At 36.7% G+C, this 15659-nt stretch overlaps 3 protein-coding genes across 4 annotated transcripts in view; all 3 read left to right on the top strand.

Moving 5' to 3' along the window:
* LOC6035215 (protein Skeletor, isoforms B/C) overlaps positions 1 to 1505 on the top strand; it is a 54650-nt gene extending 53145 nt beyond the window's left edge. For both annotated transcript variants that reach the window (XM_038261428.1, XM_038261433.1), the window contains 4 exons: positions 65 to 545; positions 603 to 733; positions 789 to 958; positions 1014 to 1505. In XM_038261428.1, coding sequence (XP_038117356.1) covers positions 65 to 545; positions 603 to 733; positions 789 to 958; positions 1014 to 1187 — 956 coding nt within the window. In that variant the 3' untranslated portion in view covers positions 1188 to 1505. The remainder of the gene's footprint in view (positions 1 to 64; positions 546 to 602; positions 734 to 788; positions 959 to 1013) is intronic.
* A 1560-nt stretch (positions 1506 to 3065) lies between these two features.
* LOC6035216 (superoxide dismutase [Mn], mitochondrial) lies at positions 3066 to 6766 on the top strand. The gene is made up of 2 exons (XM_038267059.1): positions 3066 to 3080; positions 6080 to 6766. The coding sequence occupies exons 1-2, from the start codon at positions 3066 to 3068 to the stop codon at positions 6737 to 6739; spliced, it is 675 nt and encodes a 224-aa protein (XP_038122987.1). The 3' UTR covers positions 6740 to 6766.
* A 6832-nt stretch (positions 6767 to 13598) lies between these two features.
* Positions 13599 to 15621, top strand: LOC6035217 (zinc finger protein 883). The gene is made up of 2 exons (XM_001845394.2): positions 13599 to 15128; positions 15188 to 15621. The coding sequence occupies exons 1-2, from the start codon at positions 13826 to 13828 to the stop codon at positions 15565 to 15567; spliced, it is 1683 nt and encodes a 560-aa protein (XP_001845446.2). The 5' UTR covers positions 13599 to 13825; the 3' UTR covers positions 15568 to 15621.
* The last annotated feature ends 38 nt before the right edge of the window (positions 15622 to 15659 follow it).

Here is a 15659-nt window from a genome sequence, read left to right on the forward strand (position 1 = left end):
TAAGTTTGTGTGGTTTGGGTGCGATCATGGGTCTTTGAACTACAAGGAATGTTTTAACTTGCAGTTTTTGGTGATCGCAGTCACGGTGTGACCACCGTCAAGTATCGTCGTCTGCTGCAAACGAACGAACCGATCAACGATCAGGCCTACCCGTCGGATCGACAGATCTCGGTGATTGCGGCCGTTGGACCGCTGAACTCACAGGAGGAGGCCAACGCCCACAACTTCCGGGACGTGACCGCGGACGACATTCAGATCAACTTCTCCTCGAAGGACGATCATACCTGCAAGGACGCCCTGGACAGCATCCGCCAGGAGGGAGGGCCGGACGTTTGGCCAACGCGGGTCATCAACGGGGAACGCAACATTACGGCCAAAATTGGACCGACGGGTGGCAAGCGAGGCTACACTCCGCTGACCGGCCATCCGTCGTGGGGTATCGCGTGGTACCTGAACGACATGTTGATCCCCGAGGTTTACGTAGAGCGAGGCCAGACGTACACGTTCCTGATCGAAGGCGGAGATGACTCGACGCAACCGGCCAAGTAGAACTTGCGCGATGCTTGAAAGAGATGGAGTTGTACAGTTTTGTCCTCTTTTAGGTACCATCCGTTCTACATTACGGACTCCAGCGAAGGTGGATACGGTCAACTGACCGATGGGCAGCGAAGACGTGAGACGGTCTACGCCGGGGTCGATTTCGACAAGGACGGCTACCCCTTGCCAACGGCTGGTAAGTACTTCCCATAACTTGTCTACAACTCGAATACATGGTCCAAACTTTACAGCTGGTCGCTACTGCGAGTGGAAGCACCGCTCCGTGGACAGGTCGGACGAGATTGCCAAGTTCGAGGACTACATGAAGACGCTGTACCTGGCGTGTGACGAGACGGACTCGCCGCCCGTCTACCTGAACTGGACCGTCGCGGACGACACGCCAGACATGGTGTACTACCAGGTAAGACTTGACGACTCCAAGATATCCAACCCTGACTGATCTCCCCCATCAACAGTGCTACACCCACCGAAACCTGGGCTGGAAGATCCACGTGGTGAACCCGGGCATGACCGGCAAGTTCAACGGGTCGCATGGTTTGTTCGCCGTGAGTTCGCACAGTATAGCTCTGCTGGTGGCGGCCGTCGTCACCAGTCTGCTCATGGTCGCCTCCGGACGGCGCCAGTTCTGATAGTAACTACTGTCCATTTCGGGAAAGTTCCGAGCCTCGAACTCGGCAGTGCCAGCGCAAACGCCAACGGCGGCGGCGCCGGTGTAGGCTTAGTAGCGTAGCTAAAATTTAAACCAATTTCCGACGGACAGATGGCGCTCGCGTAACGCGTGCTCTGTGGCGGTTTGAGTCTTGGGAGCGATCGGTTACTATATATCAGGGGTGCCCAACCTTTTGGCCCTGCGGGCCAGATCTGATTTTTCTGAAGCAGTGGCGGGCCGGAACTAATATTTGATAAAAGTTGATAAATTAAACTCATTTTTTTCATTTTTTTATGATTAGGTTCTTTTTAAGTAAATAAATAAAAGAATAAGTGTTGCAAATAAGATTTATATATCTTGATTTTTAAATGAAAAACAAAAATAAATTTTAAAAAATGTGTTTATTTGACTTATTATAATTTTTGTTTGTTTAAAATTGTATAGTTATTGTTTTTGACGATTGCAATTAAATACCTTGATATAATTCTGTTATGAAAAAAAAAGTCAAATTTCAATGCTCTTCACTTTTTTTTTAGTTTGATTTCCTCAACACTACAAAAGAAAAAAAAACTATGAGACATGATAAAACTTATTCGAACAAAATATTTGCACCTTTATTCAAATATTTTAAAATGATTGTAAACACACACAAAATTTAAAATGTGTAAAAAATATATATTTAATCATTCTCAATTCGTTATTCTTCAAAATTTAAAATTAATGGAAAAAAATATTTTGCTCCACAATTTCTTGATTTACTTTTGAAATTTTTTATTGAAGTATTTGCAGCGATCTTTTCAGTATGAATAATTTGCTTTTTTAAGCTTTAAAAAAAACACTTTATCAGTGAAAAGTTGTTCTGGAAAAAAAACATTAGTTTTTGCTTACCTATTTATTTAAAAAATAGAAAAAAAAAACTTCAGTTTAAAGTAAAGACATTAAAAATGAAAGAAATTTAAATTTAGTGTCTTTTTGTACATATTTAGAAAACAATCAAAGCTTTTTCATAAATTTCATAATTTTACGAAATGGATAATTTTGTTTTCTTGCACCATTTTCAGTTTAAAAATATCAATATAGAAATTATAAGAATTAAACTCAAACATGAAGAATGTTTTTATAATATGTTAAAATTTGGTTTCAAGCTTATTTTTTTTTCAATTCAGACAATCAATTTATTTATTTAATACAAGCTCTTCCCGGCAAACTTCGTTCTGCCCTTGTTTGGTTTCCTGACGTTTCTTGCTTGTTTGCTAATTCAGCCTCCTGTGATCTATGTTTGAGTTTACGTAACTTTTCCCATACAATTCACAGATTTTCCGGAATCGGTTCCAGAGTGGCCAAAGTTGTAACTTTTTGGCGAAAGAACCTTCCTTGGGCTTATACGAACTCAACGCAACAAAAAGCGCCTCGATGCGACGTTCCGTGTTCAACTAATTCGCGTTCGAACAAAACCATCGAAATTTTTTATATATATAGATTTCATGAACAGCCTTAAGGGCCGGTCATAGAACTATTTCGAAAAGCCGTCGCGGGCCGGATAAAATGGCTTCACGGGCCGGATCCGGCCCGCGGGCCGGACGTTGGGCAGGCCTGCTATATATTGTTAACTGTTGTTTTTGATCAAGTTGAAGCTTTCAAATTTGTTTTAAACTCTGGAGAAATTGATTGTTGTTTGATCAAGTTGAATTGTTAATTTTGAAATTGTTTTCAACTAGCAAAACCACAAACAAAAAAAACCTATTTTTAAAGAATCAAATCTATATCCGTCCACTGTACGCTAGCACAGCGCAAGACAAGACTCGAACAATACAGTGTTGTGTTCCGTTAGCCGAGCTCGTCGCAGTCACAAACCGTCATGGAGGCGCACGCGGTACACGGCCAAACCGCGGAGCTATACTAGAGCGAACAAATTTACATTAAATTTAAAAACAAATCACACCGAACACAACCATGCGATATCGCTTGAAAAAACATATCTTCAGTGTATGAGTGAGAACGAGAGATGGATGCGAGAACAAGGCAGCGGGCAGAGCCACAGGATCGTGCAAATATCATTGCCAGGCATCGCACACGATCTGGATTTTACGGTATGATTGGGATAAAATTGGAGGAAAGCTAGGTGAAATTAGTTAAGCATTGTTTAGCGTTGTACTATTCACACACAAAAACAAAACATTCTACTAAGCGTTAATTTTCAGAGCCAAATTCAAAGTAGATCAGCTAAATTCATTGCAACCACAAACAATCAGATGTGAAAAAAACAAACTTGCAACGCCATCTGAGCTACATGAGTTGAATGCACCCACCACTAGATGGCGACACCGCCAGCAAGGAGACTTCACATCTGGCTGTTTGTGTCGAAAACTAAACAATACAAGAGACTATACACACAAAAAAAACTTAAGGTCTTAAGGTACATTTGAAGCAAACATCGAACGGTTATTGTTTATTTTTATATACAACATTGTTTTTACTTTACACAATGCACTCACACAATAACGGGTGAGTGTATAAGAGTGACAATAAACGAGCAAGTGTCAGAAACTGTGGTACATTTTGTTACGTTCTCGTATATGAAGGCAACTGTAAAATTTTGCAACTGTAAACTATTGTAGTAAAACTTGTGACAATAAGCAGAATGAAGAGAAAACTTAACATACCTGTAAAGGGCTTAGTTTACTGTGGAAAAGTTAAGCTAACCATAAAAGTAATTATCCTAAATGAGAACTAGATATAAACAATAGTTAAACTAAGTGACAATAAAAACAAACAAACTGTTTAAAATACAATATTCGTATTTTCGCGACAATAACAAGCAGAAAACATAACGACAATAAAATCACGTTTCAAATTTAAGTGTTTTTGGAATTTCTCAACTTAGATAGATTAAGAAATATTAAAACTAAGCGCCCATTTTGAACTGAAGTCCTACGAAACGAATTATTTTAGGGTATAGTTTCAAAACTCCGCACAATTAAAAAAAACTTGTTTAGTTTGAAACTTTGCAACATTTTAATTTTACTCTACACATCAAACACACTTTGTTAAAAGTGAGCAAGTTTAAGCTAATGAGAAAAATCACAAAAAAAGCAAAACCTGTAAATTTAATAAACGAAACTCAAACATAGGCTGGCGTAATGCAATTCATTCAATTTTACAAAAACTGAGAAAAAAAATGGAAACAAAAAACAAACTTCTTTGTACGCAGTGACAAACAAAATGCTGTAAATATTAATCATAATTATGTGTAAATGTAAATCCGTTGCGAAAGCTCTGCAGCAAAACAAAAAACTTAAAAAAATGCGGAGCTTGAAATCTTTTCCGAGGTTGACAATACCATAAAATAAACGTGACAATAACTAAAAAGCGAACACACAAAAGAAAACTTTGGCACACAAATCGTATTAAAAAACACACAGAAATTATTTGGTCAAAATGTGACGATAACTGTCAATTACTGACAAATAGGTGGCATTCCACCATAGTGAACACAACTGTCTATAGAGCTAGACAAAATCAAAACACAAGATAAACTGTGTCTAATTAAGGAAAACTAATAAAAAAAGCATTTTGTCAAAAAACAGCGTTGCAAATGGAAACAGATTTACAATTATTTACAGACATGGTGATCGAAAGAAGCTACTTTGAGGAAAGATTGAATGAGTTCAAGTCGTTCAAACTTCTCTCAAAGTTCGTACACATACAAGCAACCCTACTCTAAACAAATAAATTGAAGGAAAAAAACGAGACAATAACTCTGTAACATAAGCTTAAATCGAGCTGCTTGAGCAAGTTTTTTAAGTACCATCTTTAAACGTGATCATTTTAGACAGGCAACATGTGCAATGTACCACGAGAAAGCTGAATGTTGAATGATATATATATGCAGAAAATTACAAAAAAAATAAGCAGAAGTAAAGGTGTGGAACGACAATATCGCATTTACAAGTAAGCACTTTTGGTCACATCTTTAAAGCAACACATACTACTACACGTACTATCCTATTCATACTAGTTTAAACATTCAAATTATCAGTGAAAAAAATACTGCATTTAAATCACAAAATCAACCAACGTTTCTTTGGTTCACTTTTGGTTACCACCATATAGGATAACATTTCCAAAGTTTCGTACCAACCTAACACATAAAAGTAAATCATACCCTCTCAAAGAAGAATAAAATTGCACCTTACAAACTAATTAAACTTGCACCTAAACGACAATAACATGCACCCCAGTCTGATATGACGAAAATCGCAAACTGCACACAGCACGCACCCACAAACATCTTAAAAGGACAATAATATTGAAGGAAACGGGGCTCTCGGAGAGCAGGAGGAGAGGAACGAAACGACTTGATAAAAAGCATATATAGAAATAAACATAATGGTACAATCTAAGGTGGAGCAGTTTCCGATTACTTGTGATGACATAATCCAACTTTATTTCATGTTTTTTGATAAAATGAGTATTGAATTCTGATCATTCACTCAGTGTCGATTCAATCATCTGAATCACCTACCCAAATCGAATCGCTAGCGAATACGATTCCGAAAATTTAAAAGTGAGCACAAAAACAAAGTTTTTGTCACAACGGACACAACATATTATGGGATTTTTTTTAACAAATCGAAACAGGTTATTCCAGATTCAATCACATGTATTTAAATGAATTATGCAAATATTTAAACTAAATTTTGAATCCTGAAAAATGCATAGTGGAAAGTCGCCATTCCATCATAGTAGACAAAGACATTCAAGAGGACGGCACAAACACGTTGTGTCAACTTGAAGCCCGAAAAAAATGTGGAAATTTTCTTCCCGATCTGTGCAGCTTCTACGGTAACTCTAAAGTAACTGTTATTAAAGAAACAATCATATAACGAACTTCCCCCTAAAAACAGCTCACCCATCAGCCGCACCAAGCACACCCTTCCGGAACTCCCCTACGAATATGCCGCCCTAGAACCCACAATCTGCCGGGAAATCATGGAACTTCACCACCAGAAGCACCACGCCGGATACGTCAGCAATTTAAACACCGCCGAAGAACAACTCACAGAGGCCCTTGCCTCGAACCGCGTGACCGACGTGATCAAACTGGGCCCTTCTTTGAAATTCAACGGCGGTGGTCACCTCAACCATTCCCTCTTCTGGGAGAACCTAACCCCACTTTGTACGGCCCCCTCGAAGGCGCTGGAAGCCTCGTTGAAGCACAATTTCTACTCGATGGAGGACTTTAAGGCGTTGGTTCGCGGCGCGGCGTTGAACGTTCAGGGCTCCGGATGGGTTTGGCTCGGGTGGGACAAGGACCGGAAGCTACTGCGGATTGCCGCGTGCGCGAATCAAGACCCACTGGAGGCCACAACCGGGCTGATGCCCCTGTTGGGGATAGACGTGTGGGAACACGCGTACTATTTGCAGTATAAAAATGATCGAGCGCAGTACTTTGATGCCCTGTGGGAGATTATCAACTGGAAGGAGGTGTCGAAGCGGTACGAGAAACTGCGCTGTACGGTGAACAAGTGACGAGACAAATTGTATCGGAAACATAAATTGGGCAACGGAAATTAAAATTCTTTTGTTTATCAGCCTTTGCCGATTCTGAATAAAATATGTTTTAATAATAAATGTTTATTGAGAAATTATCCCAAAATCTAGAAAGAATCCTTTATTGTATACACCAGCGATTCTCAACGGGGGTACCGGGCCTACTTGATTTACATGGTAGGGGGTACCAGCCTAGAAGAAGGTTGAGAATCGCTGGTATACACTAAACCCCCGGTGGTTGGTCACTTTTTCGTTTGAAACTTTTTTAATTTGTACCCCGTTGGTTGGTCAAAGTCAAACTAAAAGTGACGAACTGTCACTTTTTACAAGGCGCTCACGCAAACTATCAAAACAAACGTTTGGTAGTGTGTGTGAACTCTGTGTAAAAAGGGTGTCAAACTAAAAAGTGACCCCGTTCGTTTGACAATAGTTAGTGTCAAACCATCGGGGTTTGAGTGTACAGAGAACAACATGGCTTACCTCTAAGATAAAAATCAATGGTACTTGCAGACACTTGAAAAGATCTTAAAAAAAAAATTCGTTGCACATGTATGCTTAAATTTACATAGGGCTTTATGACCCGAAAACGCTGATGAAATTGTAGGAGGGTACAAGATTGCCGTTGGCAGTGTTTACAAAATCGGAACGACACTGTAGGTTGATTTGTTTACAAACCGCCACCCGAAATCTTGCACGCTGAAGACAGACAAAACAAAATTAATGAAAAATTATTTAACGTGCACAAAACTGCTCGAATTCTTATGGTACGTTCGTTTGATGGCTAGTTCGGCACTGAGTGCCGCACTCAGAGCTGTCAAAGTGTTTTTTTGAAGAAACTCGCTCGAGTTCGGCACGAGTTTCACCGCCATCTTGGAACTGAAAGTGCGAGTGCCGCACTCGATTTATTTCTAGTTTCGTGCGAGTTTCTCGCACACCAACAAATGATGTTTGTAAACATTGAAATCAGCTGTTCATTCAAAACAAGCTGATTTCGTTTCTGTCATACGACTGCTGAGAAAGCTGATTTTGGTGAAGTGTTCGATTCCTTTGCAAGTGATTGGTGGACAAAAAAATGATTTTGGTAAGTTTTACACTACACCAGAACAATTCTGAGTTGTTTTATAATTTTAATTATTACTTTCAGGTGGCTAAGCGGAAATCATCCCGTAGAAGCAGCTGATCCCGTAGATTTTGCTGATTTACGTCACGAAGGAGTACCAGCGATGCCGTTTCCGGTAACGATTTCATCTGAACGGACGACGACCGGTCAAGATTAGCAGGAAGGACAGCTAAGCACTGCGATCGGTCGGCACTGCAACACTCCGAACTGGAACTTGGAGAACATGTGGATGCTGAACGGGACCCAGAACCAGCAGGGACTGCCGCTGAATTTGATGCTGGTACCAAAGTGGCACACTCCGACCTGGAACCTGATGGCGAACATGCTGCCAAGCTGGCCGATACGGAAACACGAGCTACGACGCACTCCAGACAGGATTGAAGAATAATTACGGACATTCTCGGCGATCCTAACGAACAGGTGAACCACCAGAAAAAGTGCACTTTGTTTATTTTTGTGAACTGTATTGTGTGATGTTAAATAAATAGAGAAATTAAGAAAATAAAATATTCTAATAGATACTTGAAATACTTTGCGATAATAAAGTCGACTTTCCCGCCGTGGACACAGTCGGGATGTACCAGCAAATTATGGTCCCGGGACAAAGCAGTATTATGTCTTAACTCGATTGAGCGAAGTATTCAAGTCAGTCTACCGTAGTAGTTCATAGCAAAACCATGCGCCGGGTCAAATAAATCTATAAAATTTGAGCAAAAATGCAGAAAATTACAAATATAAAAAAATATCCAAGCATAATCCAAAATTCCAATAGATTCAAAAATTCCGTAAATTTTTGAAAATCCCTAGGAAAATCTAAACATTTAAAAATTTCTGAAAAATCTAAATTCCAACATATTCCAGAAATTCTAAAATCCTAATTTACTATCAAAAATTACCTGCTAAAGCAATACTAAACATTCCTAAAATTCCGAATCCTCTTAAAAGTAAAAAGCGTACAAAATTTTAAAATTCTCAAATTTCTGTTTTTTTTTTATTTCAGATATTTATAAAATCTTTGAAATTCTTAATATTTCTCTGAATCCAAAAATATTCTGAAACTTATAAAAATGGCAGAAAAAAAGTCCTAAAATTTTTCGAATTCTTAACATTTCAAAGTTTTCCTAAAATCTCAATGAAATTATGTAACTTTAAAGATTTTTTTTAAACTTCCAATAAATTCAACAATTCTATAAATTTACGAAACTCCAAGAATAAAAAAAAAACTAAATTCCAGCATAATCCACAATTTTAAAAACGTAATTTATCATCAAAAATTACGTACTAAAACAAAAAAAAACTAAACATTCTAAAAATTCCTAATCCTCTAATAAAATTTCGGAATTAAATTTATAAAAAAAAATCTTCATAGTTCAAAATTCCAAAAATATCCTGAAACTTATAAAAAATGGTAAAAAAAATCCTAAACTTCTGCGAATTCCTAACATTCTAAAATATTCCAGAAATCAAAAAGAACTTATAAAACTCTTAAATTTTAAAAAATCCAAAAAAATTTGGAAAATTTTATAATTTCACGAAAGTTCTTATGATTGCTTAAACTGATATAATTCCGAAAATTGTAGAAATTTCAAAACAACAGAAATTCCTTAAATTGCCTTAAGTTTTAAACATTTTTTTTTTTTAATTTTGTAAATTAAAAAAATCATAAAATTCTTTTAACTCTCAAAACATCTCAAAATTCTTAACCTCTAAAACTCCTAAAATTCAAAGAATACCTTAAATTTCTAAATTAAAAAAAAATCTTATATTTTGTAAATTAAAAAAATCATAAAATTCTTTTAATTCTCAAAATATCTCAAAATCCTTAATCTCTGAAAACTCCTAAATTCAAAGAAAACCTTAAATTTCTTATTTAAAAAAAATCTTGAATTTCTAAATTTTCCAAAATTTATGATTTTTCTTAAAAAAAATATTTTCTAAAATAAAGAAAAACTTATTTTTTTTAAATACTCTAAACTTCCTAAAACTTTTAAAACTTCTAATTTAAGAAACAATCAAAACTCTCAATTTCTTTTCATTCTATAAATTTCCAAATTTCTAAAGATTGAAAAATCCAGGAATTTAAAAATTCTAAGATATTAGAATTGCAAAAAAAAATCACATATTCTTCAAATTTCCTAAATATTTTTAAAAAATTCGCTAAGTTCCTTGCTAAGTTCTTTATATTTCTTGAATTAAAAAAAACTAAAATCTTTGAAGTTCCTTAGCTCTTATTATTCCTTAAATTTCAGAAATAATAAAAGTTCTAAAATCCACAAATATCTATAAAAAAAATTTCGATGGTTTTGTTCGAACGCGAATCAGTTCAATACGGAGCGTCGGATCAAGGTGCTTTTTGTTGCGTTGGGTTCGTATAAGCCCAAGGAAGGTTTTCACGCTAATAAGTTGACACTTTGGCCACTCTGGAACCGATTCCGGAGCATCGGCAAATTGTATGGAAAAAGTTACGTAAAATCAAATTTTGATCACAGGATGCTGAATAGGCAAAAAGGAAAAAAACGTCAACAAACAAAAAAAAATGCAGAACGAAGTTTGTCGGGTAAGGCTTGTTTAATATAATTAAATTCTTTATTACAGAAATTAATAAAATTACAGAAAGATTTAAATTCATCAATTTTATAAATGTTGAAAGAAATTTATATAATTTTATATAATATTTATTATTCTTTAAAAAACATAATTTTATACTTTTTTAATTTTTTTATTAAAAAAAACTATAATAATTCTAAAAATTTCCAGAATTCAGAAGTTTTTGGTTTTTTTCGGAATTAGGAATTCTAGGAATTTATGGAAATTCAGGGATTCTAGGATATTCAGCAATTTGTGACGATAAGTAATGACAGTTTTTTTTTATTTCAGAATTTAAAGAAGATTAAGAATTTAAAAGATTTAAAGAATTTTATAAAAAAAAATAAAATTTCTGAAATATTATAATTTTCAATAATTTAGATTTATAAATATGGATTTTCTAAAATCTCAAATATCAAAAAAAAATTAATTTGAAGAGCTCTTGAAAACATAGTTTCAGAAATTTCTGGGTTTTTTTTTGGCTTTTAAAATATTTCAGGAATTCAAGAAAAACTGGACAATTCAAGGTTTTTTTCAATTATGGAATTTTAACTTCTGTATTAATTGGTGTTATAAGTGTTTTAGGAATTTCAGAGAATTTGTTGGAATTCATAAAATTTAAGAATTTTAAAATTTCTGTTTTTTTGTTGGAATTTTAAGTATCTTTAAAATTTCAGTAATTTTAGAAATTTCAGGAATTTGTGAAAAATTATAATCTAGAATTAATCCAGATTTTTTGGTATCTAAAATATTTTAAGAATTTTAAAAATAGGAAATTCAAGTTTTTAGATTTTTGAAACATCTTTCTATGTTTTTTTTTTTGAAATTCATGGAATTCTAGTTATCAGGGTGACCACTCAAATTCCATTTTCAAATTCCCGACTTTTTCTTGACTTTTTTCCAGACTTTTTCCAGAATGCTCAAATAATTGGCATTTCTTATCTAAAGAATGATTTCAAGCAAAAAACTTTCTAGAAGAAAAGTCAATATTAACCACCGAAAAAAAATCTCAATGAATTTAAAAAAAATCCAAATATAGGCATTTTTTGTAAATACAGAAACTAAACAACAAATAAAACAAAACTTCAAAAATGGAATTTCATTATTATGATTCAGAGTAGAAACACAAACTTCTTTGAAAAAATAATCGAAAGTTCAACAAAACTTATAACTTCCATGTTAATTTTTAAATTGGCAAACGTATAGTTTTTGATACTTCGTTTTAACTGGAAATGACAAAAAGTTAAAGATAACTGAACTTAAAATATCGTTTCTATTTTTTTTTTAAACTTCATCATCATTTTAATTCAAAGAATGATTAAAACATAATTGTTGATATTATTTATTCAAAGGATTTAGAAAAATGTCAAGGAATTCATAAAAAATGCTTTTGCCATGTTCCCTTTTTAATTTTGTAATTTTTGATATTGAATTTTATAATCAATGGTAATTTATTTAGTGGTCAGTGTTTAACTTTTTTTTCAATGAAAATTCAGTTTGATATGATTTTATGTTTTCCCACTTATTTTAAGCAAAATGTTTGAAAAGACAATTTTTTTAAACAATTTTGCAATAACTCAAAATTTCTTGGATTTTTTTTTTGCTATTTCAATATTTTCTTTATATTTTCAAAACGTAAAAAAGTTTTTCAATTTTGAATTTTAATATTTAAGTTTTAACATGAATTCGATATTTAAGTTTTAACAATTAAACCAACAAAAAAAAACATTGCCAAACTCAAGTTGGAATCTGTTTTCAAATATTCAATTGTGTGACAAAATGAAATAGAATTATAATTCTAAGCTGGCCATTAGGCTCTATTTTTATATTAGTTTTTCTTGTTTGATGAACACAAATTAATAGCAATCATTTGATTCATAAATTTTTTTATGAAAAACTGTGTCAAAGACTCCAATATTCGTTTGGATTTTGAATGTCTTAAATAGCTTCTTCATAGTCAAATATATTGACATAGTGAAAAGAACCTTAAAATTTAAGTAAGTTACTTAAGCATAAATTGTACAAAATATTACAAAATTATTCAAGAGTTAAAAAATAATTTTAAAACCAGTTTGCTCAGAATACCCGACTTTTCCCGACTTTTTGACAAAAAATCATAAATTCCCGACTTTTTCCCGATTTTTGGCGGATTTTGGCGAATTCCCGACTTTTTCCCGACTTTCCCGATTTCCAGACTTGAGTGGCCACCCTGCAGTTATATTAAGAATTTTAAGGAATTTAGATTTTTTTTCTATTCAGCGAAATCAGTTTGGCAAAAAGAAATGGTAATATTTATAAAAGCACTTGTGAAATTTTGGTAACATGTTATCAGGATTTTTAGTAGTACATTACGTATTTTACGCTTAATTTCTTCTCCTATTGTTGAAATGCATTTTTCACATTTTAAGTTTATTTACATGTAAATATTTTTCTTGAAGAGTAAAAAAAGTTTTGGAACATCCGAGCTGATTGATGGTCAGTCTTGAGGGAGTGGTTTGTTGGTGCGTCGTTGCCGACCAGGTACACCGTCAGATACACGTCGTTGAGTTAAGCCGGTCCAATCGGTTCCAAAAGAGGGGCGCGTCGTCCTAGGGGGTACTTGTTGACGAGGGATTTTTCACACGGTTGGTGCATGTTTCCCGCAACGAGCAGCCACCAATAATCGCCTCCGCGTGTGGCCCATATCGGCCTGATAGGTTGACCGTGATCGACTCCGGCGAAGACTAGACGACAGAACGTTGGCCACTGAAGGGGAAATCGCTGTTTTTGGAACCAACGGCGCCGGATCTCGTGGCCCAGAATTTGAAGGACGGTGGATTGCTTATTCCGACCTAGCCTGAGTTAAAGAAAAGCTAAATTTTAATCGGGTGAAAGTATTATTGCTTTTGATACTTACCTCTAGCTCGATGTTCAATTCACAACGATTCAATTTAAACTGACGTTTTAAGAACAAAAACAAAACACCACGCACGCACACAAGCATAAAAACTGAGAGCAAAACTAGACCGTTCGTTTGAACCAAAACTGGCACTCGACGAGTGCGGCACTCAGTGCCGCACTGGCTCTTCAAACGAACGTACCATTAGATTTATGAGTATTTTGACATTTCAAGTTTGGATCGATTTTCAACTTTTCTTGTTTTGTAAACTTTTCTCAGATATTGAACTAAAGTGAAGCAAATTCTGCAGTATTTCTCCAAAATCTTTACAATATTCAGTGAAAATGTATTCAATGCGATTCCATTCGTTTATCGCAATCAATTTTGAGTGATAGTTTTGGATAATCAGTAAAAGCCATCATTTTTAGTGGATTAAAAGAAGCTGCCCCTTAAAAGCACTGAAATTCGTACAAAAAAACTTATGCAAACATTAAACACCATGTCCACCTCAACAACGGACATGACGGCCTACTGCCGAGTCTGTATGGCCACACCGGAAGCTGGCTTCAGCAGTCTGTACGAATCGTCATCCTCATCCTCTGGCCAACCCAGTCTGCACGGCATGTTGAGCGTCATATGCGCGCCGATTTTCGCTAAACCAGCGCCGGAAGAGTCAACTCCCAAGTGGCCGGCCAATGCTTGCGAAACGTGCAAAAATGCCATCGTAGCCGCATTCAAACTGCACCAGCAGTGCATCGAAACGGACCGGCAACTGAATAAGATCTTTGCCGTGAAGCTGGAAGTCGAGGAAGAAGTGGTTGAGGAAGCGAAAGACAACATTGACGATCCGTTGGAAGAGATTAAGGTGGAACCGCTGGAAGTGATGATGGTCGAGCTGGACGAAAATGACGCCGCCGATGATGATAAGTCGGACGACGGAGGTGACAATAGCAGCGATTCTGACTGGGAGGAGGACGACACCGAAAAGAGAACCTGTAAAGTATGTTCCAAAGTGGTGGACAAGGTTTCACAGCTGGGCAAACACATGAAAAAGGAACATCCGGATCGACCACACGTGTGCCGGATTTGCAGCGAATCGTTCAAGTCGTACTCAGGATTGCAATACCACAAAGTGACGCATAAAGGGCCGGCAACATGCGATGAATGCGGAAAGACCTTTGTGACCAAGGGCAGCTTGAATAACCACCAGAAGTTGGGACATTGCCACGGTAAAAAGTATCCTTTCGCCGCCGAGGCAGGCAAGAAAAAGTCTTCAGCGCAGAGTGATCAATCGAAGACCTGTAAAGTATGTGGTGAAGTTCAGAAAAATGCTTACGCGCTGAACGTCCATGTCAAGAAACTGCACGCGGACTGTGTGCTCCACTGTGACCAGTGCAATTTGGTGTTCTTCAAACCGTACGGTCTCGAAAAGCACAAAAAGAGTCACGCTTCCGGCCAGTTTAGCGTTTGCAAAATTTGTAAAGAGGAGTTCCCGACGAGAGATGCAATGCGCTACCATATGCGAAATCACGACGGACCGTTCAACTGTACCGTGTGCGATAAATTGATTCACACTAAAACGGCCCTCACAACCCACATGAAGCGTCACTCTGGTCATAAACCATTCTCTTGCGAGATGTGCCCGATGAAGTTCTTCTCGCGGATGGAAAAGATTCAGCACATGGTCACGCACACAAAGGTTCGCGATCACGTTTGCGACCTCTGCGGATCCGGCTTTACCAAGTCGGACTCTTTGATCAAGCACAAGATTCGCGTTCATGAAAGTAAGCAAAGACGATGTGAGCATCTTTCTGTTTATTGTGAAGCATCTTCTCTTTTCCAGAACTTCGCCCATTCCCATGTACACTGTGCACGTTGAAGTTTGCCAACTCTCACCAGCTGCAGCGCCATATGCGTACCCACACAGGAGAAAAGCCATACAAATGCCATTACTGCGATCGCGCGTACTCGCAGAGCAACGATTTGGTCAAACATACGAAGATCCACGTGGGAGCTCATCCCTATGCCTGCGATCGCTGCGACGAAAGCTTCCGACTGCTGACCGAACTGCGCCAGCACTACCAGGTCCACGTGCAAGCCGGCGACGATCCAAAGCTGCCGGACGAGCTCTCGTTCACCAGTGTGGCCACGCTGAACCGACGATTCGACAAGGAACGGCAGCAGCAGAAAGTGGGGGAAGCGGCGAATGAGTCGTCGGCTTGAAATGATATTTTATACTCGGATTAACTTAATAAATTATCTATTCAGCAGTAGTGATGCATTGTGAGTGGTTTATGTTGTCCTAGAATGTATGA

Source organism: Culex quinquefasciatus, chromosome 1 (assembly GCF_015732765.1).
Source record: "Culex quinquefasciatus strain JHB chromosome 1, VPISU_Cqui_1.0_pri_paternal, whole genome shotgun sequence".
In the NCBI taxonomy this organism is placed as follows: domain Eukaryota; kingdom Metazoa; phylum Arthropoda; class Insecta; order Diptera; family Culicidae; genus Culex; species Culex quinquefasciatus.